This window comes from Colossoma macropomum, unplaced genomic scaffold (genome assembly GCF_904425465.1).
Source record: "Colossoma macropomum unplaced genomic scaffold, Colossoma_macropomum, whole genome shotgun sequence".
Taxonomy (NCBI): Eukaryota; Metazoa; Chordata; class Actinopteri; order Characiformes; family Serrasalmidae; genus Colossoma; species Colossoma macropomum.
In genome coordinates, this window is record NW_023494795.1 from 12,597,325 (window position 1) to 12,622,570 (window position 25,246).

At 39.4% G+C, this 25,246-nt stretch overlaps 2 protein-coding genes across 3 annotated transcripts in view; one reads left to right on the top strand and one right to left on the bottom strand.

Annotated features, from left to right (window-relative positions):
- Positions 1-4,188: 4,188 nt before the first annotated feature.
- tmem165 (transmembrane protein 165) lies at positions 4,189-15,542 on the top strand. Its single transcript, XM_036581488.1, has 6 exons — positions 4,189-4,535; positions 6,640-6,865; positions 10,564-10,739; positions 12,538-12,723; positions 14,010-14,115; positions 14,207-15,542. The coding sequence occupies exons 1-6, from the start codon at positions 4,398-4,400 to the stop codon at positions 14,281-14,283; spliced, it is 909 nt and encodes a 302-aa protein (XP_036437381.1). The 5' UTR covers positions 4,189-4,397; the 3' UTR covers positions 14,284-15,542.
- A 713-nt stretch (positions 15,543-16,255) lies between these two features.
- Positions 16,256-25,246, bottom strand: part of clocka (clock circadian regulator a) — a 96,100-nt gene continuing 87,109 nt past the window's right edge. For both annotated transcript variants that reach the window (XM_036581490.1, XM_036581489.1), the window contains exon 24: positions 16,256-23,641. In XM_036581490.1, the coding sequence (XP_036437383.1) occupies positions 23,369-23,641 (273 nt within the window). In that variant the 3' untranslated portion in view covers positions 16,256-23,368. The remainder of the gene's footprint in view (positions 23,642-25,246) is intronic.

Sequence of the window (25,246 nt, forward strand, 5' to 3'; positions counted from 1 at the left end):
GAATCTGCTCCTTGGTGCTCAGTGCTAAGCATTTGCAAAAAAAAACTGAGGTAAACGTCCTCAGTGTATAACAGCCTCTTCATTTCTCTTCTGTAGCAATAGAATATTCCTAAATATGAGATTGTTGTAAGAACTTTATAAGAATTGTCTTATTCCTCTGGCAGATAATTTTGCTTGTTTCAAGCCTTATTTGTTGAAACTAGCAAAATTATCTGCATAATTTCTTGACAAAATTTCAAAATTAGTTCAGATTCTGATGTTCAATCCAATCTCATGTCCAATTGTCAGCTAATAGCAACCTGTTAACTATAACGGGTGTGAGATTAGTGATATCTCTACGTTTGTTCTATTTATTATCTTTGTGTATTTTTTAAAGTAATTGCTGATACGGTTGTTGATGAGTATTTCTACTTTTACTGTAGATGGCCTAATTTTCTGTCCTTGTCTCTTGTCCTGTAGCCTGCTCGATCTGCAGCGTGGTCTCCTTTCAGCAGTACCTCAGTATAGGCTAGTTTAGCCGATGGTTAGATGGGTCAGCTATCAAACATGTCTACTTTCATCATGGCACATTGCCTAGTTATTTTTAATGTGAAGATGCATGTGTTTAATTAGCTAGATGCTGAGGTCAATCCAGTCAACATGAAATAAAGTCAGTGCTAATTCTAAGTAGCCTGCACACAGCCAAATATTGTGTAAAAAATTACTGTAAAATTTGCCTATCTTCCTTATCATTCAACTCTTGCCATATACATTTGACCTTAACCACCATGAATAACCAGGAGGTCAGGCTAAAAATAACCTAATATCCTTAACACAATTTTGATTCATTTTACTTTTTGCTAAGGTTCACACCGATGCAAGCTAATGCTAATGGTGGCTGTCCTCTAAAAATAATTCATATGAATATAAATATTTTTGCTCATTGTGCATTTTCTTTAAAACAGTTTTTTATTGTTTTATCGAAATTTTGATTTTATGTACAGCAGTTTCTTTTCCCGTTCTGTGTAGTCTTTGAAGAATGTCTTACACAAAAAGCATAAAACTGTAATGATATAGGCACAACATACGTCCCTGTGCATAAACACTCTTAGGTTTGTGTTTATTCTCTGCTAAATCTTGCTAACATCTCTGAGCATTTCTAAAAAGTTTCCTATTGTTCTGTTCAGTAATAAAATTTCATGCAGGAAAAATGAACCTTTATTGAAGAAAATGCTTGATAAATGATAAAAATATCATTTATGAGATGTTATTTAAAGTTTCAAGTGTCCAGGGTGGTAGGTGTTCTCATTTCGTCTAAATGAGTTGTCCAGGCTTTAATGCTGAAGGACTGTCCGAGGGCTTAACTGTCCATACAGCCAGAACTGTCAGAATCTTCATCACGCACCTGATCCACACCATGTTTTCAGCTTGGGTTTTCTTCTGGTAACACAGGTTTCAAAGTTTCACTGATGTTTCGCCACTTATTCATGTTGACCCTTTAGAAGAGCTCTAAGGAACTCAGCAGGAGGAGCTGGCAGAGTGATGGGAGAAGCATCTCTCTTATTTGGGCCTCTCTGGTTTTGGGTGAACAGAACCTGCAGCTAGGGACAAAGCGGACCTCCTAACAAACCTAGTGAGATGGATTTTGTTGGCTGGGGCTTCTTAGAAATATCCTTATTCTTATGGAAGATAACGCTCCGGTTGCATAGGTAGGCAGAGGTGCTGATTTTGTCTTATTATGGTGTCTTCATGTCTTCTGTCTTTCCATTCTGGCTGCTGTGACCAGCGCTTCTTAACTCAGCAGCTTCCTTGGTCAACATTTGGACCATGAGTTCTATACAGAACCATTTGCATCCTTTTTGAAAATGGGTCTGTATCGCACCTAAAAGTATTCTTCTATTATGACAAGCTTGACATCATACCAATAGCAGAACCCTTTTTGGTGGCTAGTGCAATTAACTTGTGTTTGTTTATGAATATATTTAAGTTTACAAAAAGTCAGGCACATACATGTCTACCTTTGCCTTTTGAGGTTCCGCCCAGAGTTGTTGATCGACAGCGATGAGATGTATGACTCCTCCAATAACACAGCTACTACCGTGACCGGAAACCAGGGGAAGTAAGATCAGGACGGGGATGTGAGATTGAGCACACCGGCGAAAGCTGGACATAATGTCTAACCAGCACGCATTGCTTTAAGACTAGCATGTACCACGTTAAATCAGCGCTGTGCAAGGCCACATTAAGTCGACCGCAACCATAAACTCCTAATTGCAGTTTAAAAGAGCTCACAAATATAACAGCAGTGTTAAAATGTTTTAAGCTGTTATGTATTCAGGAAACTAATGCATGCTTTGATATAAAAATGTTCCATATTAACCCATTTATTTTGGCCTCGCACTAGAGCGCCCTCTAGTGTTTGACAAACCGGGAACACATTAATGAGTGGCCGCTCTCCTCACTACACATTCCCTCTGACTGCTGTCAGATAATTGACATTATACAACAGTTAGTTCCGGCCACGCAAGCTGATTGGTTGAGAAGTGGTCTAACCGTGCTGTTATTTCGACATAACATCACGACTTCAGCTGTAGGAGACGCTCAAGCCATTTGAACGTTTTTACTTATTACTTTGCGCACAAACAGAAAATGGACACTTTTAAGATCACATTTGACCGACAGCCGATTTGGTGATGAGGCTACACTAAATTCCCAAACTGTCATCACCACTGAGCTTTTCAGTCGGCAGCTGTGACAGAAGAACAGCTAAACAACCTGGAATCAGCCAGAAATGAACCCAATACCATTCGCCAAACGTGTAGTCTAATCTTCAGAGTCTGGCCAAATCGGACTGAGCCATAAAACTGCCGCGATAAAAAACAAAAAAGCTGCTCGGTGGTGACAGTTTGGGAATTTAGTGTGAGGAGCTGGAGAACGAACTGCCGGCTGTGCAGCGAGTGGGCGGAGCTCGTTACTCTGACGTAGCAACAAGCTTCTTGTTAAGGAACTATAATTTGGCGGAAGGAACTGCGAACATTAAAACATATTAAACGCCGCGTTCACGGCTCAATTTATTAATTTCTTACTTTATTTATTTAACTGTTGTATAAAAGCAACAGAACACTCGAGGTCGTGTGTTACCGCGTATAACATCACGGCTGTGATGATCTACAGCGACCGAATCACAGCCGTGATATTATTTCGCGATAACACACTCCCTCGAGTGTTCTATTGCTTAATTAACTGCAGCAGCTTGCTAGCGCATATTTGAATGCAGTAACAAGATATCTCATTTATATTAAGTCATATAAACTACCTTTAGGGCGGTTTAATATCTGTTATATGCCTTTATCTATGATCCTGGCGCTGTTTTGGTTAAAGTTAAGCGGGGTCGAGAGTCAGAGTCAGAGAACTTGCAGAGATGAGAATTACCACTCTGCAATGTCTTCCGGTTTTCTCAAGCGCTAGAGGGCGCTCCTGAGTGAGTCCAAAATGAATCGGTTGATATGGAGCATTTGAGCAAAATCATAGTTTATAAATGCTTAAACATTTTTAATCTAAAAGAATACAATCATTTCCTGAACACAGAACAGCATAAAACTTTTTAACACCGCTGTTATATTTTTAAGAGCTTTTAAACTCGAGTTATAGGAGTTTAAAACGGCGCCTCATGTATGTTCATGACGTCAGTGAGCGCGAACAGCCAATGAGCTGCTCCGCTCGCCAATCAATCATCACTCTCTAGCAGTAATGCCCGCCTCCTGCTGCCCAAAACCCGTTCGCTGTAGAAAAAAGGAAATATATGGGTAAGATTTCTTAGTTTTTTTAAGTGAAATACATCCTTCTACTTTCTAAAATTAAAGAAACGTTCTGGGCGAGTGATTAGAAATTATTTTAACTGTTCGTTTTTAGCCGTTGAGCTCCATTTACTCCCATTCATTGAGGACTCGCTCGCGGGCGCCCTCTGCTGTTTAGCAGTCCTGTTTTTGATATAACGGGGGAATAGGAAGTGGCCATGCTCCTCATAAACCGGCTCTGCTGTTTATGCGTGGCCTTTTTTGTTACTTCCTAATTTAATTCCAGTGAGACCCAACCTAACCCCATTCCGACCAGGTAGTTCACCGACAGCTTCAGCCACCAATCATTTAAGTCCATTCTGATGACGCAAATCTGCTAGGCACACGTTTTCTTCCAAGCGGACCAATCATATCGCTCCGGCTGCCAGCAAGTTCGTTTCTGCTCGGCAACAGCGGCTCGCTGTGTCGTTAACATGAATTCAGCTAGTTAGTTGATTGATTAGCTAGCCCGCCAGCTAGCCGCATAGATTACTGTTATAAATACAGGTAAAATTATTTTATGAACTTGGGTTGCGACGCTTATTTACCGTTACCCTTTTGCTGTGTTGGCAGGCTTTTAAAATGCCTCCCCGGGCCGGCTTTCGGCAAACTGAGGCGAACTTGTTTTGCGTCCTGCTGGCCCTAATTCTGCTGATTTTGACGAGAGTCTCCGCGATTCAAGAGGACGCCAAAGTAATTGAGGAGCAGCAGCCTGTTGAGGTAAAACAAACAGCTTAATAACATCTAATTTTACCTCTCAAATGAGTAAAATATGGCTAGACTGCTTGGCTGCGTGTTGAGCTTGCTTGTTCGCTAACGGTAGCAAGCTAACCTAACTTCTAGGCTAATTGTATTTACGACCAGAGGAGAGCAAACTTAGACTGAGCACACGAGCAGCTAAGCTGAGTGTCCTGGGACTGAATTGAGTTTGATAACCTTACTTCGCTGTCGAATAATCGAATAATTTAATGATCGAAGTTGTACATTTGTGAAACACATTTACTTCAAGTACTTTTTTAAGAGTGTATTTGAAGTAAACGTGTTTCACAAATGTACAGTAAGTACATTTAGTAAAGGGAATGGTTCTGTATAGAACCATTTCTTGCTTAAATGGTTCTTTGCTTGGCGATTTTTTCATCAGATTGATTGAGAATGTGTTGTGTGTATCGTTCTGTATAGATGCTTACTGCAAATGGTTCTATCCAGCACCAAAAATAGTTCTGCTGTTGTCACAATGTCAAGTTTGTAACAACAGAAGAACCCTTTTAGTGCTGCTTGGAACCATTTTCAAAAAAGGTTCTGTATAGAACCATATACAACACATTCTCCATCAGTCTGACGAACCATTTCACCATGCAAAGAGTTTATTGTATATGGTTCTGTATGGTAACATCGTAACGTTCAGATTGATTGAGAATGGGTTGTGTGTATGGATCTGTATAGAACCTTATTGGAAATGGTTCTTTATAGCACCAAAATGGGTTCTGCTGTTGTCACAATGTCAAGTTTGTAACAACAGAAGAACCCTTTTAGTGCTGCATGGAACCATTTTCAAAAAAAGGTTCTATATAGAACCATATACAACACATTCTCCATCAATCTGACGAACCATTTCACCATGAGTGTGTTGTATATGGTTCTGTATGGTAACATCGTAACGTTCAGTTTGATGGAGCGTGTGTTGTGTATGGTTCTGCAAGCTTGACATCGCAACAATAGTAGAACACGTTTTGGTCCTGTGTTGAACCATTTTCAAAAAGGTTCTATATAGAATCATACGCAACACATTCTCCATCGATCTGAAGAATGTTTTTACCATGCAAAGAACCATTTAAGCATAAAATTATTATATATAGAGCTCCTGGTTCTAAATAGAACCATTCCCTTTACTAAGGAACCCTTGAAGAACCATCTTTTTTAAGATTATTACTTTGGCCATTTTCAGAGCCGTCATAGCACATGGCTGTAGTCAGAGGAATCAAAATCATCTGTTGTTCTGTGCACACATGACTAAGGTTATGTATGATATACAGTGTGTCCCAAAAAAATTGACATCATTTGAGATGTGAATATCTGAGTAACTACATGTCGTAGGCAAACGAAATTAAAGAGGCTTCATGTTGAACAATACAACATTTATTTATCAAAATTCGAACAAGAAGTTTAGAGGGATGTAGATTTTCGCCATTCTTCAACCTGAAAAAAAACATTAAAAATTAAACTTGGTTAGTTTTCATACATTTTGTTAAAATTTTAGATCATTTGAGGGAGAATTGGCTGTTATTACACTACGAAATGATGTCAGTTTTTTTGGGACACCCTGTATTTTATTGAAATGTAATGCTACACATATGTGGTGTGCGTGTTATTTGCATTATACTCTCCACTTTAATTACAGTAGTGTTCTTAACACTCACTGTCACAAAGCAGCTTTAAGAAATCCAGATCCAAGCCCCCTAATATGAAAGCCTTGGGTTACAGTGGCAGAAAAAAGTCCCTAAGAGCCTGAGGAATAAACAGTGAAACTCAAGACTCAAAACACAAACCACCTTCTTGTGGGCACATTGGAGAGCTGAATTATGGTATAAGATTACAATTGACATTAGCAGAGGCACTTGTATAACTAGTTTACTCACCTGTAGTGCTTTGACTCATACGAGTCAAACACACCCATGTGGCACACTTGTAAGACTTGACGTCACTCCACTTATCAACATCAGAGTCATTAAGAGAACTGATACTGTAAACCACCTTTATCATTTCTTCATTGCCAAGCATACATGATTACACATGGTAAATAGCTGCTGAATGTTTCTGTCTACAGAAAGCTGCCACTGGCCAACCTGCAGGTCCAGCAGTCAGTCAGGATGAGACCGGAAAAGGCAACCTGGGCTTTATCCATGCGTTTGTGGCAGCCATTTCGGTCATCATCGTTTCAGAGCTGGGAGACAAAACCTTCTTCATCGCAGCTATCATGGCCATGCGATACAACCGGCTCACTGTCTTGGCAGGAGCTATGTTGGCTCTGGGTCTCATGACCTGCCTGTCAGGTGAGTGGGGTAATACTGTCCAGAGTTTGAGCAGCTTGGTGAATTCTCATTTCTACAGTTTTTACTCTCTTCAACAAAATGTCTTATTTTAAGACAAAATAAAGAGGACACATGTAACTAAAGCTTGTTATTGTTTTTGTATTGAAACACACACCAACCGGCCACTTCATTTATGTTCCTCTTTTAATCTACACCCATTGTTCATTTTATCACCACTTTAGCTGCACTGTGTAAGATTTTTTTAGTTAAAAGTGAAAGAATTTACATTAGTGAGTCAAGAGAAGGAAAAAAACGTGCTAAAACGTTCATGCGCTGCTACGAGTCTCCCTATACTGCCTGAAATATTCATGCGAAAGTCAGAGGTGTTGGGTTGGATTTGGCAGGGTTTTTAAGACTACCGCAGACGTCTTTATGTATTGACGCACAGACTCAGGAAGAAAGTCTGGCTCGATATGGGCTGGTTACTCGAGTGTTAGTGGGGCCGTAGCTCACAGTGCTGATCTTTACAGAGCTGAAAGATAGTTAAAGGAACAAGAGAGATATTGCTGAATATGGAGACTCGAACGGCAAACTCTGTCATCTTCTGCGGCGTCATCTGTGGTCAAAGCAAAAAAAAACAGACCTGAAGAGAACCGGTGTTCTACCAGTTTATTCTACCTTTTCAGTAGTCCTACCGAGTATGCACATATCATTCGTACAGCATAGTAACTCAGTGTTTTAAATGTTTTATTTTGTGTTTTATATTAATTCAGTACAGACTCGGGGGATAAGTAGTTATATAAAATTAGAATCAAAATTCTAATTATTCTTTTAATGCTGGTAACATTTTTCTGATAAGGACATTCACCATTTTCTTGTTTAAATTTTCCCGTTACACTTTAAATGGTGCAGCAGTTATTTTCAGGCACCTGAGGCATTATAATAACTGCTGCCCCATTTTAGGTGGAACGGGAAAATTTTAACTAAATGCTAAAGGGAAGTTAGAGAGGGAAAGTGACAGGGCTTAAGTTAAGACCAGAATCAGCACTGGCTTGGCTTTTCAGAGGTGGTGACAGCTCTGTGACATGAAGGGACTCCGAAGTGGTGCTGAATTGGCTTGTTTATGGCTTTTTTCTTCCTCCTCTGTTGTTTGACAAACCAGACTGGCCATTGGTCTCAGTAAATTTCCAGTGCTTCCGTCTGTCTTCTTACGTAAACACAAATAGATATGATTTAGTACATAACTAATGGCCACATGTGCTACCCAGCTGTCGAATGAAGAGTATTGTTAGATAGCTGCAGTCTGTTATTGCAGAACTAGAAGTTCACCTACATGATGAATTGACCTAATAAAATGGACAAAGAGTGTAGACACAAGGACCTAATGAAGTGGCTGGTCTGTGTATAGCAAATGCTGGAAATTAAACTGGTCGAAACTATTTAGAGAGAGGAAAATTACACCAGACTCTCAGGCAAAGATGGCTTAGTTTGAGAGGATTGTCTGTGCCATATCACACTGCGTCATGGATGTTCAATGACGGTCACAAGGACATGGCAGACCTTTCTGTGTTGTTGATTTATGTGGATTGTGCCTTTTTAAAAAGCTTTATCTTGATAGGAAACCGTGGCCATTTTCACACAAAAAGCACATGCTGAAACAGCACATTCAGTTGCTTCATTTAGTTAGTAGCTACGTCCTAAGTAAATAATGGGTGGTGTTGTCAAACCAAAGATGTAGTCCCTAAGCCAAATGTGCCCAATTAGGATTAATGTAAATCTTTCTGACTTGAAGGGCTGTAGTGGTTTTACGACTCAGTATGCTATTGTCAGTTTAAGTGAAAGCAGACTGGCAGTTTGTTCAGTAACAAAATGAACTGCTTGGTTTAAAGGTAAAGGCAAATGAGGCACAGTCATTTTTGCCTTCATCATGCTAATGAGTTATTCTCACGAACATGACAAATACTGGGACCCAACTTGGAAAAACATTTAAAATGAGTAAGGCTTACTGTTTTTTTTTTTATTATTTATTTTTTTGGTATACAAACATTTATACCTGGTTGAATAATTAAAATAGGTTTGAATTATTTAACTGCTTTTTGAATAGTTTTTTTTGTAATGTTTTCTGGTTAATGACTGAATTCTCATTACTGCAACCCAGTACATTTGAAGATAAATGTGTAAACAATTTTTTTTCTCAGGTTTCTAAAATGACATTGTCAGACTATGTATTTTAAAGCTGATTATTAAAATGTGTGTGTGTGTGGGTGTATATATGTGTGTGTATATATGTGTGTATGTGTATATATATATATATATATATATATATATATATATATATATATATATATATATATATATATATAAATAAAAAAACAAGTTGAGTGTTTTGAAATTTTATGTCAACTCAGCAACACAATGACAGCTGTTGAGATTTTCTTTTTACTAGAATTTACATAGAAAACATTATTCACCAGTTAAAAGTGATTCCTTGTTTTCTAATTAGAAAAACAAACAAAAATATTGCCGCAAGGATTGTGTAGAAGCAAGAACTTTGACTGTAACCCCCCCCAATCATGACTTATGGTTTCTTCTACCCAATCAGTTTTAGGGAAGAAAAAGAATAATAAGATGATGAAGAAGAAAAAAAAATCCTAGCAAATAATAAATTATAGCAAAGCAATAAAGTTCCATGTACCTACAGTGCTTGGACCCCTAAAAAGAGATAAATACCAGTAATGAGAAACATATATGTTGGCGTATTGTGGTAATGAGAGAGAAAAACATAGACTTAAAATAGTAAAATTAATAATTTAATCATTTGCTTATCCCATACAGTGTTCCAACTGACCTCCTAAATTATACACGTTGTTTATTTACATCAGGATTGATAGTCAAATTTATGGAAATCGTTTGACGCTCTTTCTTGAGAACGACCCTAAGGCCTTTTTAGAGCTACACAGTAGTTTGTAAAAGTGAGTTCTGTTCTTTGGTAGAGGAGATGTTGCAATCAGTCATTTTAAGAGGTTTAAACTCTCTTCTCTGTAATTTTAGATGCGTCATGCGTAGCTAAGTTAAGTACATTCTGCTTTGTGTCATCTTAAAACCTTTTCAGAGGAGACCACCAGTCATTTTCCAAATCTTTGGATATTTTATTAAGACCAGTACTATGCGTTCAAAAAATGCTGTTCAGCTGTACTTGGCCCCTGTGTGAAAAGGTAATTGCCCCCTTAGCTACTAAATCAACCGGTTAATTAAATTCAGTTGACAGTTAGGTTCAGTTAAACAAGCCACACCCAGACGTGATTACTGACGGATCTGTTGAACCTAAACAACAAGTAGAATCTGTCTGGCAATGTGAAGCAGACCAGAATGTCTCAGAAATCAGCACATGATGCTTTGTTCTAAGGAGATTCAAATACAGATGGAAAAAATTGAAATCTACCAGTCTGGAAAGAGTTACAAAGCAATTACTTTTTCACATGGGTGGTTTTTGAATACATTTTCATCAAAGGGAATGATAATTTAAAAGCTGCATTTTGTGTTTACAATGTGGAACCATCTCTGTTTGTAAGGGCAGCAAACCCAAAGACACATTAATACCTTGCTGGTTCGGTCATTCTTTGTACGTTCATCAGGCGGATAAGGGAGCATTGTTTCACAACCATTGTTTTACTGGTGTGATCCAGTATTAACTTTTGACCTCTGTCTTTTCCCATCAGTCCTGTTCGGTTATGCCACCACTATTATCCCACGGATTTACACCTACTATATCTCCACGGCGCTGTTTGCCATCTTTGGCATCAGAATGCTAAGAGAGGGGTTGAGGATGAGTGCTGATGAAGGCCAGGAAGAGCTTGAGGAGGTGCAGGCTGAGATTAAGAAGAAAGATGAGGAGGTGAGTTATCTGGCTGTGTGAGAAAAATGCTATGCAACACTACTTTTGCACTCTGACAAATGAGAGTTGTGGGTCCCACTTAACTGAACATGCTGCTGAGAAGTGGATGCAGGTGACTGGATCAGCAAAACCACAGACTGTAAACAAGGAGGGGAGCTGGAAACTCCCAAACTACTGCAAACGTTTGTTCTTAAACTGAATGCACTCCTGACTCAGTAATTTGGTTTTCCCTTGTCTTTGGATGTGGGAAAGCATTTTCAGTGTAGGGGTCTGAAATTTTTAAGCAGCATATATTTGACCTTGATAATCACGTCCTGTCGAATGCTATGGCCAGTCTTTTTTCACAGCTTGTGTAATCTCAGTAGAAAAGCATTGCTGACTCTGAACATTGCTGTCAGCTAGAGCGATATAAAGCTCTAGAGTGGGCTGTGGCGGTTGAACTGTGTGTTCTCTGGAGTGATTGGGCACTGTCGCACCTTGGGGATAAGTTGGAGTGGTGTTTGTGATCCAGAACTAATAATCCAACGTCAGTACCTGACCTCACTAATGCTCTTATGGCAGAATGCAATCAAATCCTCATGGCAGTTAGCAGTGGCTGTTTGAAATTCTTCCTTAGGTATGAATTTTGTCATAAACATAACAGCAGTAGCCTATGCCACAAATAAGCGCAGATAATTCAGCGTTCAAATCACACTAACGTTACCCCGTTTAGTTGAGTGGCTGGGTCACATGGGTGTTTGTCACATTTCAAAATAAAAATAAAAACATTTTCCAGATTTCAGCAGCATCTGCCAGCCGGAGGCATGAGTTTATGGGATGCAATGAATAAGACAAATGACTAGAGAAATTTGTTGAAGCTGAGGAATTTCCCATTCCACCTTAACATTCTAGTGCCTAAATGGAACTGCTGTTCCATTTAAGGTGGAACGGAGAATTTGAACAAAAACTGCTAAATACGAAGCTTTTTCAGACGGGGAACAACACTGAGCTCCGCAACACAAGTCCATTGGGCTGTATTGACATTTTTTAATATATTGTTGTTGTTTTTTTTTTTTTTGTTTTTTTTTTACTGTTTTGCAGAGTAAAAATATTTTAAAATAACATTGGTGTATAGAAATCAGTAACATTTAAGATGCTGAAGTAAATCTATTTTTGTAAGCTAACTTACTAGTCTGTGCTGTCCCTTGACTTTCAGTAAGAAACATTCAGTTTTAATTATACTGTGAGGTATACATTTTTGGTCAGACCACCCACTACTAACCACAGTGCGTTATCTGTTATCTGTTGCAAGGCCTTCTCAGAAGAGTAGAGGCTGTTACTGCAGCAAGGAGGAAATAAACTCCCTATGAAAACCTTTGAGTTTACAAGAAATGTTGCATAAGCAGGTGTCTCCAAAGCTTTGGACAGTGCGTGCATGTACATAAACAAACACATAAGTCTATACCAAGGCTCTTTAACTACCATTTTGGAGGGTGTTGAGCACAACCTGGTGATTTCCCTACTCAGACACACCTAATTCAACTACCTGGGTAGCCCTAGTCGATACTGTGGGCAAATACTTCTGTTAGAAACAATTCAGTTCTTTTGGTTTACTTAATTCCTTTTTTTTAAGAAGCCCTGTAGTTGCGAGACATTCCATATGCATTCACGATGTGATGAGCTTCTAGTTATCATATGAAAATGTAAAAATATGTTTTATAAGTCAGCTTGTGCCTGGCAGCGATAACACTGTTAAATGAAAGTTTGATGTTTCTAACAACTTGATCTCTTATTGGCTGTGTCCTCATTTTCTCCACAGCTCCAGCGCTATAAGCTGGCCAATGGAGCGCCAGATGTGGAGACAGGGACAGCGGCAAACATGCTGCCTCAGAGGAAGTGGCACAGTGTGATCTCGCCCATCTTCATCCAGGCACTAACTCTCACTTTCCTGGCTGAGTGGGGAGACCGCTCTCAGCTCGCTACCATCGTCCTGGCTGCACGAGAGGTCAGATAACATTCACACACGGTACCACTCAGCTGAAGATTTGCTTTAAGTGTTTACAGACAGTCTGCTGAAGTTCTAAAGCAATTACAGTCGCTCAAGCTGCAGTATAATCAGACATCTGTGACCTTTAACTAGCTAAACCCATTGCTTCTGGAACATTAATTGATGTACACATATGGGTTACTACATGCCTCCCATAGTCACGGTCCCTAAAAGTTATAGTACACACAAAACACAAACACAAAACATCATATATCATTTTTAAGAATAGACAAGCCAAACGAACCAGTGTGAACTAAGGGGAACATTCCCAAGGGGACTCCCAACATTGTTTCATGGTATAGAACACCAACCCCAGTGTTTTAGTTTATTGCAGAAAGTTAAAATTGTGTGCTCTGGTCTAAACTGGAAAGATATGGGATTGTTGAGTTTTTTCCGAATGCTTGCAAAAGCAAGCTGAACTTAGTGTTTTTTGACTGCATCCATTAAAACATTATTGGTCAATACATTTTTTTCCCCTCCGTGACAAACATAAATCAGAAGACCAAAGCCATGGTTTAGCATACTGGGTAATACAGCTGCCCTCCATGCAGCAACTGGGGTTCTACTTCCTGCCTGGGCAAGCACACCACACCACACCACAGCAATAATAATGCACATTTCATACACGTTTCCTTTGTGTGGCTTGAGCAATGCAGAACGTTTTGCTTTTCATTTTCGCACATAAGAGGTCAGAGCTTTTACACACACACAGCAGCAGTGTGTCCCACATGTGGCTCAGTATAAATACAATGAAATAAGCTTGAAAATCAAAGAAAATGAATCAGAAAACCAAATAAAAACATCAAAAGATGCATCAATTCTTGACTGTTGTCAGACAAAACCCTAGTAAAATATTTGTGCTGCATATACGTACCAGTAGGTCTAAGGCCTGGGAAACACCTACAGCTGATCGTCGTCTCGCAGGTCCTTCATGCTTCTATGTGAAGGGGAGCAACTCTAACCAACTGTAACATGGCCGCAATGATTTGTGATCAGAGGACCTTCAGTGCTCTTGTTTGTCCATGTTAATTTATAACAGTATTCTCCTCTTTGGGAAAATGATAATCACTCATTTGTTTAAGTATTTGGAATTACTTTACACTGGCATTGAAAATGAGCCTATTCTGTGTTCGTGAGAATTCGTGACGTTCTCTTGCTTTCATTTCTCTCCTCATTCTCTCTAACGACCGACCGCTGACTCAGATTCAATGTGTTCAATGAGCCACAACTCTCCCTCCTTGCAGGATCCATTTGGAGTGGCAGTGGGTGGAACTCTGGGACACTGTCTGTGCACAGGTCTGGCTGTGGTTGGTGGGAGGATGGTAGCTCAGAAGATATCAGTCAGGACTGGTAAGAATCTGTTATTAAATGAAATGGGTTTCATAAGCAAACAGTACAAGGTAATTAACAGCTGGATAACTGCTCTGTTTTACCTCCACAGTTACAATCATCGGAGGGATCGTATTCCTTGCCTTTGCTTTTTCTGCTCTCTTCATCAAGCCAGAAACTGGATTCTGATTGGAGGAAAGACTTTCTGGTGTTTTTCTGTAAATACCAGCTCAGCTGTGCTCTATTCACAAAGAGGGACTGTACACAAAGGCTGAGTGTGAATAGTGGAGTGTGTATGATTATGTTTGAGTGTGTGTGAATGCAGTGTTATAGCTCACGTCTTAAAGATCCTGTCACGGAAGCTGTGTTGGTTTTATATATATATATATATATATTTTTTTTTTCATTTAACAGGTTTAAAATGTGTAATGCCACATTAGAGTTGGCATCGAGAGTGAGCATATTCAGCCGTATGTTTTCAGGGACTGCCAGCTTCCGTGACAGGTGACCTTTAGTTTTTTAATTTTTTTTTTTTCTTTCCCTTTCTCGTTCTTCCTCGCCCTCCAGATTACTCCCCCACCAAAACATCTTCTCTGTTTACTTTGTTGGTCCTATGAATCTCCAGTCAGTGTACTTGAGCGTTCTGGGGTAGTGACTGAGTATCCTGGCACACATTGTGAGTCTAAACAGCCACAACATTTAGTTAACAGGCTGAGTGCAAAGCAGCAGTTGCCCAGTTCCACATCATGTACATCTGCAATTGTCCTTTGATCTACTGTAAGGACTGAGTGATCTAAGGACTGGCTTCTATTCTGATTATTCAGTCTTTCTGTATTCTGCATTTGTGTTCTTCATATACTGCATCCATTATTGGTCCCTCATCAGTGGACATCAGGTATTTGAAGGAACGTCCAGTACAGAGGCCCTTTAAATTAGTATCCATCTAAGGTCATTGCACAATCACAACTACAGGTACAGAATGAGCTGCAAGTACAGACAGTTTTAACACTTCACAGCCCCTTCCCTCTCACCTACCACTCATCATGAACTGTGAGAGCTCATTTAGTGGCCAGTAGTGCAAGTTCTATTTTATATTTATCAAAAGTGGGTTTACGTTCTTCTACACCTCCACTGCCATGAAGTGAACAGCTGCCCGAGGAAAAGTCCTTTCAGACTGTCGGCTGTGAAAGCAGTTTCTATTTATTCTTCTTTTGTGCACTTTTTTTCCTTTCTTCTTCTTCTTCTTTTTTTTTAAAGTACTGTAGTACTGTCAGGGAAGACACTGACTGCTGGTTTTTGTTGTTCAAGGTGACTTGACTTCATTGTCAATATTTGACAGGACTTGTCCAGCTTTAAAGGACAAGCAGATTCACTATTTTGTGGCGCGGCGGATTGTGACTGTACAAAAACTAAATCCTGTAAATACTCTATTAAAGCCTGTCAGTCAAGCTGTTTGTCTCGGGGTTTGCTGGAAGCTGAGAAAATTTGGCTGAAGGGCCTTAAGAGCTGTTTTTACATGTGTATGAATCAGTACCATGGGCAACACCAGCACTGGGGGGTTCACACTACACATTTCTATCACTTTCAATAAGAGAGGCTGTTTACTTGCTGGGTGCCTCACAATTTATGCATATTTTGATCAGAGTGAGCCAGTCAAGTATTCCATGTATCGTTTTTTTCTGTGCCGACCGATCAGATCATGAGTCAGGTTGGTATTGTGACATCCATGATGGAAGGATGAGCAACTCACTGTTGTTGCTCAACAGAGAGAACCCAAGTCTGTGCAGTGCACCATGTTTTCTCCTTTAGAAAAAGTGTGAAACCCCCCAAAGAATGTAAGAGCTAGGAAGTGTACGCTCTAGAACAGTGGTCTCCAACACCGGTCCTGGAGATCTACCTTGTTGCGTAGTCTGGTTCTAGCCACCCCTGCTCCAGATAGCTAGCTTCTTTATTGTTTGGATCAGATACATCAGTGTTAAGTAGAGGAGGGGAATGTTAGATGTAGGCTGGAACTACAATGTTTTTTTTTTTTTGCAGAGTTTAAAGCTGCAGTTGAAATTAGCAGAAGTGGAGAAGTTCAGACAGGTTCTATTATTGCTTCCGTATCAGTCTTCATATATGAAACACTGAAATGAGAACACGAGTTAACTTGAGACATAATTTTTTTTAAATATGTTTATTTTCAAAATCGAGTAAGGGGAGCAAACGGCACCATTCGCTTAAAAAGCTTCCATTATGTCTTTGTTAATGTAAGAATAGCCTGGCTCATCAAATGAACCCAATGCAGCACACGCACTCTGATATTACAGCAACTTTACAAAGCACACAAAGCTTATTTTACTTAATGTCCATGGAAACAGCATCACCCTGTAAGCTCCATGGATCACTGGATTTCAAGTCATGTTGTGAACCTTAAATTGCAAAGGACCTAATCACAGGTGTGTTGAAATAATTTGATTATTTCCCACCCCCACCCCCCCCACCGTGTACTGACCAGATAAATTTCATGAGCCAAACACAAGTGTTCTGCAAAGAACGTCACACATACGAAGGTTAAATGATAGCAAGAGAGAACACTGATAGACATTCAGAACTTCTAGTGCATACATCAGAACTACAGAACATTAAACATGAGTAACCAGCTCCTTTTCCATTGGGCTTTTTCAACAGGAATACTAAAATTTCTTTTAAGAAACAAACCAAAAATAAAATAATTAAACAGGATTTTCGGCAGGTACTTTGATCGCTCCTCCCAGCTCTTTGGATACATTTTTTTTTTTTATTTACTTCACACCATCTGGCAATGTTGAAATTATGTTGAATGCCAGAGACCAGGTACATAAATGTTAAGGGACACCTAGATTTATATATTTAAAACAAAGAGAGAGAGAGAACATGTTCAGTGGCTGATGATGGGTTCATAGAGACCATGATGAAAGCATGTTATTAAAGAGGTCACTTGATAATAGAGAGGCCGAGAGAATGCAACTGATGTGGGTTTAAGCATCCAGAACCGGCCTGAGGAAGCTGTACTCCGCGTTACTTAAAGTGTCAGTATGAAACACAATGACAGTGACATATCATTGCTGTCCTATCCAAGAAAATCAGGCATATTTTAGTATAAAACAGCAGCTGTAAGTATTGACTCATTATCTGGAAGAGTTAGGCTGAAAGCCACGCTAATTAGTTTAGATATCCGTATTGTCTTGAGCCTTTATCCTCTTAGCCTTGGGAAGAATGAGTGGAATACAGTGTTAATTCTGACAGTTTGTCAAACAGCAGAGACCACAGGCCTCAATTATAAAACGAGCGCACACAGATTTTATTTTAAAATGATAGTATGTGAAAATTCATGTAAGTGATTTATTTGTACATTTGACACGAAATGTGCGTAGCCGAGCATGTTTCCAACCTGATGTATGAACTGCAGGCATTTTAGTGTGTGATCTGTGAATGTTGTGTTTGTGTAAATCATATGCAAATGGTGACAAGTATGTTTTATGAATGAGACTCTATGTGTCGGTCCTCGTCGGCCACAGCACAAAGTGGATTTAAACTCCGGTCCTAGGGACTCACTGCCCTGCAGGTACAGGGTGGTTCAAAAAGATTCATCCAATTTCAAAGAGCCATATTTTTTACAACCGTGAGGCGTCTAGGAACCAATCACATACCAATTGAAAGAGGGGGTCATAGAGTTTCTGACTGTCACCGGAAGTTGGCTCCCTTCAGTCTGAGAGGCGATGGCGACCCCTGACCAGAAAGCGTTCTGCGTTCTCCACTTCAATAAGAGAGAATCCATCTTAACTCTGCAATGTGATTTTCATCCAACAGCTCAGAGCGTTCGTTGTTGGTTCCACAACACTAGATGATCTCCGAAATCACACTGAAAGAGTACAGTGACTCCTGACATGCTCAACTGAGTCTGGGATGAATTTGACTATGGCGTTGATGATGTCTGTACAGCTGGAGGAGGTTCATATTGAGCACTTGTATAATTACATAATCTTTATGCTCACTAAACCATTTACAGTTTACTGCATTGTTCGGTAATGATTTATAAGAAAAATAAATCATTTTGAAATTGGATGAATCTTTCTGAATCACCCTGTATTTTAGGTATTCACTGCCCCAGCACACCTGGTCCAGCTCATTAAGAGCTTGACAATTACCTGATGAGCTGGATCAGGTGTGCTGGGGCCGGGAACAGAGCCTGGGACTGGACCTGAAAGCCACAGCTGTATACTACAGTCATAAATCTTCACCAGCAGCCTGGACGCTTCAGTGTTTTGTCCCATCAAGACGTGGGAATATATTATCAACCATATTATTACCAAGTAACTTCTAGTAAGTGAAGAGAAGGACACACAGATATTATCTGTGACCTCTTTTAGTGCCTCTCAACAAGGCCCATCACAATTATAACAATCAGCTGATGGCAGTTATTTAAGCTCACTGAGCTTTTCCTACTCAGCTGTTAACATTCACAACCATGTTTACATCACAACAATGTAAACTGGGTGCTTTTTCCTCTGTTGGGTTGAGACGAGCGCATTTATTGCCACACAATAAGTCTTACATTATAAGTCCTAATTTATGGCTGATATAACTTTTTAATGTCTGTTTATTTCAGTTGGAGCTGTGTTTGTCTTCAGCTGGGAGGCACTGAGTATCGACAGCTAGGAAGCGACACAGCTAATCAGCCAACGTGGCCACTTTAGGCTTTTACTTTGATACATGAACAAAAAAAAAAGTTGTTAACTGCAATTATTTATATTTATATTAATTTAGATTTATAATAATTAACCATCAGCTATAATGTTATGATACTGACAGGTCTGTTCTCAACCACTGTAAACAGAAGATCCACTTCCCTTAGACAGCTATTTGTAACATCTAGACATACTTATAAATGGAGACGTTACTGGTTTAGTAAACAGTGCCCATTTGAGACAACCTGCCCCACTGAAAGGCAAGTTTTATTAAGTTTATATATTTTTTTTCATTTTATTTCTTTAGATCTGTCAAGTTCTTCAATATCTATCAATTTGTATTTGTCATCTTCATTGATTAAGATTAATTTGGGCTAAAACCAAAGTTGCCCAAAGACACGCTGGCTCATTAAAAAATAATAATAATAACTAAACAGGTCTTAGGACAGCAAGGATATGTTAACTACTGACATCTGAGTATGTCAACGTCAACATTGTTTATCAGAAATGTAAAGGCCATTCTTGAACAACTGATACTGTGAGGGTGTTTCAAGATTTTTTTTTTTTAGCAATATTTTTGCCATGATCTTTTTAAATGGCTAAACGTATGAACAGGAGCCTGGAGCTCACATCAATAACCTCTCTCGTACACAGCAGACCCCCAAACAGCCACTGCCTGCATCCCACTGCACTGTGAGAAAACAAGTTCAACCTGGTTCTCTAGTGTGTCACAGTTTGTTTAAGTCCTTCATCTGAGGTTCTCATAATCCTAACTCTGCTTCACTTCACTGTTCCCTTTCTTAGCAGATGCATTATTACATTAAAGACATGTCGTATTTATCTACTACAAGCTCTTTCTCTACAAACGCTCTCCAGAGGTCTGGTCAGGCCTTAGAAAAATATGATATTGTAGAACAGGCTATCTGCCTCTCTAAACAGTCTTTGTTCATTAAATTTTAAACATTTAAGGACAAGCTCATGCATACCGGTTACTACGACGTGACGACGCTGGTTTACATTCATTCAGTGAGTTACTGCCATTCTGTCTTAGCCAGCTATTAGGTCATCTCGCTAATTGGGGACCAGTAGTTTTACAAAATGAATTCAACATGGTGGAAAACTGTATTGCGTATAGAGACAGCAAGTCCTAAACATCTGTGAAACAGTCTGAAGTCTAACATTTATCAGTGAACAAATCTGCACCATTGGGTTTATTCACTGTACCGATAGGTAGTATAAATGTCATATTGGATTGTATTGACTGGTAGTGACTAAACATCGTACTGCCTTCGTCAGACCAGGTAACTAGAGGGATTGCCTCAGATCACCTAAATCCACATCACCATATACGTTTCCAGGGATCTCTTTTTGTGGACAATTAATGGTGTAGCTCTGCTACTGGATGGATACTGCAACGTGAACTGTGATTGGACCAGCACTCTGAACGGCTGGAGGCATATTTATCCTGAGAAAGCGGAACATTCGGACCGGTTCTGTGCTGCGATGCTGAGGTCTGATATGAATTACATACGAATTATTGCAACCCGTTTCTACTCGAACTAACCTGACAATAGGCATCCTTACTCGATGGTTTAACCCACTCAAACTTCAAAAAGGTAAAAATCAATGGTTAGAAAACATTTATTTTACACAAAGGCCATTTTATCAATAAGATCATTTAGAAAACAAAAGGAAAAAAATATATAAAGATCCATGAGAAGATATCTATAAGTGCTGTCGTTGATGAAAAGAAAGCTGACTTAAACTAGTTAAAACACAAAAATGTCTCTTTTTTTCATTTTTTTCATTAAACAATGGTAAAAAATAGTTCCTAATTTGGCTAACACTAAAATTCATGATTGTCCACACTTTAAAACGATCAAACCAAGGATGGCGTCACAACCTCCTTGCCGATTAGACCTTTCCCCTTTACCCCTGACATTCATGATAGCTTAAAGTGCAAGCAGCGGGAGGGACGCCGTAAAGGATCCACTCCCATCTCAAACTAAACCTCATTAAAATGTTGAGAATGTAACTCCTGTATGCCATTAAATCATACCTACACTGCAACAAACGTCCTAAATGTGCTGTATCTCCACAAACTTAACACATTATTGAACTGATATGACCACAGCAACCCTAGACTGGATTTGGCCAAAAGCTACTATGGCCATTAGGTAAAGATGGCGTAGCTTGACTGCAATTTTCAGCACGAGGAGAAAGTCTAAAAAAGCCGCTTATTGGAAAGAACGGTAAATTAGTGTTGTCTTTTTAGGGTTTTGTTCGGGCTTTAACTTAAAAAGCTGAGCTAATTTAGGGTATATTTACACAAAGACACACATTTAAAGTGCTATATAGACATAAGTGCTATACGTTTTTTTGGGGCTTCTATATTGACCGCTAATGGGTCAGAACAGTTTTAACGTCTTCCTAAAGACGGCACCTCCTTTAGGTCAGATTAAGTGTTATCACGATCCTACAGAATACATTCCTGGTAACTCTTTCTAGAGGGGACTGCACACGTAATACTAGAAAAGTCATTAAATCAATTTTTCAAAAAATTCTGCATAACTGCCCCTTTAAAGTGGTAGTCATACAGTCGTATGTGAAAGTTTGGACACCCCAGGTCAAAAGACGTTTAGTTGATTTTCTTGGTGAAAGTAAGTTAACATGTCCTTTACAGTAAATAAACGTAAATATGGCATTTTAATGCAAATTTTAGTGTATAATTCCTATCTATTTTCATTTAACATATTGAGGGTGGGGGCATGCATTACAAAATGTGCTGTAACTTTTGCACAGACCACATTTTATGCTTTATTTATTTTCTCCAACATGTTAAATTTAACACAAAACATTAAAATGTGCAGAAGTGAGTTATTTGTGAAGGACAAACTTATTTTTTGTTCTTAGAAAATCAAAACATCAGTTGTCCAGTGGTGTCCAAACTTTTGCATCTATGCAATATGTCTATATTTTAGACTCAATTTTGGTTGTAGTTCACTGATGCGCAAAGTAAATCTAAGAAAAACTAATAAAAGACACTATATATAAACTGTATATAGTGTATTAAAGCTGTGCAAATACTTGTTTGCGTGCTAAGATCTCTAGCAACAATGAGGTTTGGTTTGGTAAGACTAAATTTCAGGTTGGTTAAGTTTACAATGCTATATTTTCTCTATCGTATCCAAAATATTACTGTCAAAGTGAGGAAACTGAAATTATGGCTTGGCACTATGTAAATTTCAACTGTATTATTAAACATTGTACATAGTATGTGGCCATTCTCCACTTCTCCATAAGGCTGCACTTTGTAGCGATCATAAACATTGATCTATGCTAATCTCACTGCTATCATATATCATCTACACTCGATTTCCCTTTCCTGAAAGCTCATAATGCTAATGAAATATAATGAGGCAGCTAACAACTGCGAAAAGCTTGAAAAACTCCACTTTCCCCATAATATACTATTCTATATCTCCATCTAAATCCACAGTCTGCTCTCTCTGATATTTACAAAATGTCTGTACATTTTAGAGATTAATAAATGTGTCATTATCTGTTAAACCATAAAATGAAAAAAAAACCTATAGTTACTGTTATTTCTTCAGCAGTTTTACTAAAATACGAAGGCGCCGTTTAAACAAACTGTGACACACAACGCAGAACCAGCACTGCCTGCTTCGCAGACGCACACACACACATACACACACAAGCCCCCCACGACTAAAAGGAAGTCCGTGAAGGTATCAGCCATTAAGTGTGTTTTCTTTTTTTTCCTTTGAATACTACAAAAAAAAGTATATTCAAAGCTACAAATAACAGACTATGCTTTTTCATCTCATGCATCAATATAAAATATTAGTTTCTCTTTCCTTTTGTCCATATATTTACATATTATTTTACAGATGTACTGTACAATAAAAGTTGAATCCACATGACATTCTTAAAAATATTTTCTGACCCATAATTACTTTTTTGACATGAAAAACGCAAAAGATGAAAAAGAAGAGGGGGAAGAGGTTGTGTGTGAGAGAGAGAGAGCGAGAGAGACAGACAAATGAGCATGGTGCCATTTGCCTGTTAGACTTCTCTGAAGTCTTGAATCGTTGTCTCCAGCCTACAAACCGGAGCGTTCTGCATAAATTAAACGAGTGAGGGGGTGATGACAGCACATACCGGGTGTACAAGACGAGGGAAGAGAGGGCTGAAAAAAAGGGGCGGGAGAAGCTTGACCCACCTCGCCCCTTTACTCCAGTGGAGCTTGACCGGGTGACTGAAAGAGCGGGTGCTGCTCTCTTGCGAGCCACTTCAAATGGCTCAGCATGTAAGGACTACGCTTCCCAGAATTCAGTGCAAGCAGCCAGAGATCAGAGAGGAAAGGCAGGAAGGGCACAGGGTGAAAACGGCACCCTTTCTAGGTCTTGCCCTTCACCATATTAACAGGTATGATTCGAATACTGCTATTCTTCCATGGTGCTCCGACGCTGACCTCTTCCCCTCGTCACCCCTCGCAATGGAGATTAGACTCGGTCCTTGCCGACTGATTGGCCATTCCCGGGTTACTGAGGCGGCGCGTTGGAGCGGTCTGACATGCTGTCTGGCCTGTGAGACGCCAGTTGCTGCTGCTGCTGCTGATGTTGCTGAAGCTGCTGCTGTTGTTGCTGATGTTGCTGTTGGAGCTGCTGCTGCTGTTGGAGCTGCTGTTGCTGCACCTGTTGCTGCTGTTGCTGCTGCTGTTGTGTTGTGGTGGCAAAGGTTCCCTGCTGCTGTAAGGGAAACGCTGCCTGGAGTATCAGCTGGGCTGACTGGTTGCCATGGAGAAGACGAGGGGCCTAAGAAGAATGGAGTACAGATATTTAGGGTTCATAAGCTTTTTAATCAGAGAACTTTTATGGCCAGCCAGGATTTATACTGTATGTTCAAAAGCCAGATATTTTTGAAGGCATATCTACCCAACCTATATAGCTACTGCAACTATACTGTGGAGACAGAGCTAAATAAAAAGCAGGTCGTCCAATGAAGAAGGCTCTCATTTGAATTCCCAGCGACTCAAGGGACTGTACGTATTGTTGGGGGTTGGGGTGGGGTAGAGTTAGAGAGTTTAGCTTGTTTGTTTTGGTAGAGCTGGCCCAAACAGCATTTTACAGGCTTTGAATCCTTGTTGGTATTTTAAAACAAAATCACAGTTAAAGACAATCATTTTGAAGCTCTTTTAAGCTTTGTTCACACAGCAGGTAAAAGTGGCCCAAATCCGATCTTTTTCTTCATATGTGACACAGATGTGTATCTGTGTGTCAGTGTGAACTGAATCTGACATTTTCAATTCCAATTTGAGACGCTTTCATATGTGGTACTAAAATCTGATCTGTATCCGATCTGCGGCATTGCGACAGAGTCTGAACAGCCAGAGCCACGTGAAGCAACGTGAAGCAACGTGAAGCAACGTGAAGCAACGTGAAGCAACGTCAAGGAACGTGAAGCAACGTGAAGCAACATGAAGCAACGTGAAGCAACGTGAAGCAACGTGAAGCAACGTGAAGCAACGTTCTTTAGTGCATGAGGGTCAGTTTAGGAGCTGATCTGTTGAGATTGATGTTGCATACAGATCACATTTAAAAGATAATGTGAACAGCCAAACAAAATAAATCTGATTTGGTGAGAAAATCAGATTTGGGCCTCTTTTACCTGCTGTGTGAACGTAGCCTTAGATATCTGTCTGACAGAACAAATACGCTTACATTTATATCAATGTTTTAGTCCACACCAGCTGCGCTACATGAGCCTTATATATCTATCAAACCACAGGTTTCCACACCCTTTTTTTTGTCAAAACATCAAGTATCCATAGAGATCCCGTTAAATCACGCACTCCCATTTACTATAGTGTCCTAAACTTTTTTTTAAAAAATAATTTACTAATATTTTATAATCTTGGTGTTTTAAGATAGAGGTGTTTACAGGATTACCCACCTTGCTCAATCAGATAGAAACTATTCCGAATGGCCTCAATCGGACTAGTTTATTCTACATGGATGCCTTCTATTCCGATTGAGCAATTAGTCGGATTATTAACAGATTATTAGGATGCATGTAAACATGGCTAATGGTACAACCTAAATATTTGATTTTTCTTTGAAATCTTTGGGACAGCCCCGGTGTTTTGGATACGTCTTTTCTAGGTATAATCTATTCTAAAAAACATGTTCAGTAAACTGTTTAAAGAGCATTACAAGTCCCCTGCATATTTGTCTGCATGAAATAACACTGCTGGATTTTAGTTTTTACAATCTAAAGCTTTCCAATGTTTTAAAAAAGAATGCGTGAATTCCTCCAAAACTGTAAAAACTAAATGACCACACTCCGTGTCTACTCCAGGATCTTTAGGAAAACCACCCGCACCACTAAGTGATGAAGCAATCTGAACAATGTCCATTTCC

Excerpts from the sequence above, each read along its gene's own strand:
- tmem165 (XM_036581488.1), top strand. The coding sequence starts at position 4,398 with ATGCCTCCCCGGGCCGGCTTTCGGCAAACTGAGGCGAACTTGTTTTGC. Across the intron at positions 4,536-6,639 it reads AGGAGCAGCAGCCTGTTGAG|AAAGCTGCCACTGGCCAACC; the intron begins GTAAAACAAACA and ends TTCTGTCTACAG. Across the intron at positions 12,724-14,009 it reads TCGTCCTGGCTGCACGAGAG|GATCCATTTGGAGTGGCAGT; the intron begins GTCAGATAACAT and ends CCCTCCTTGCAG.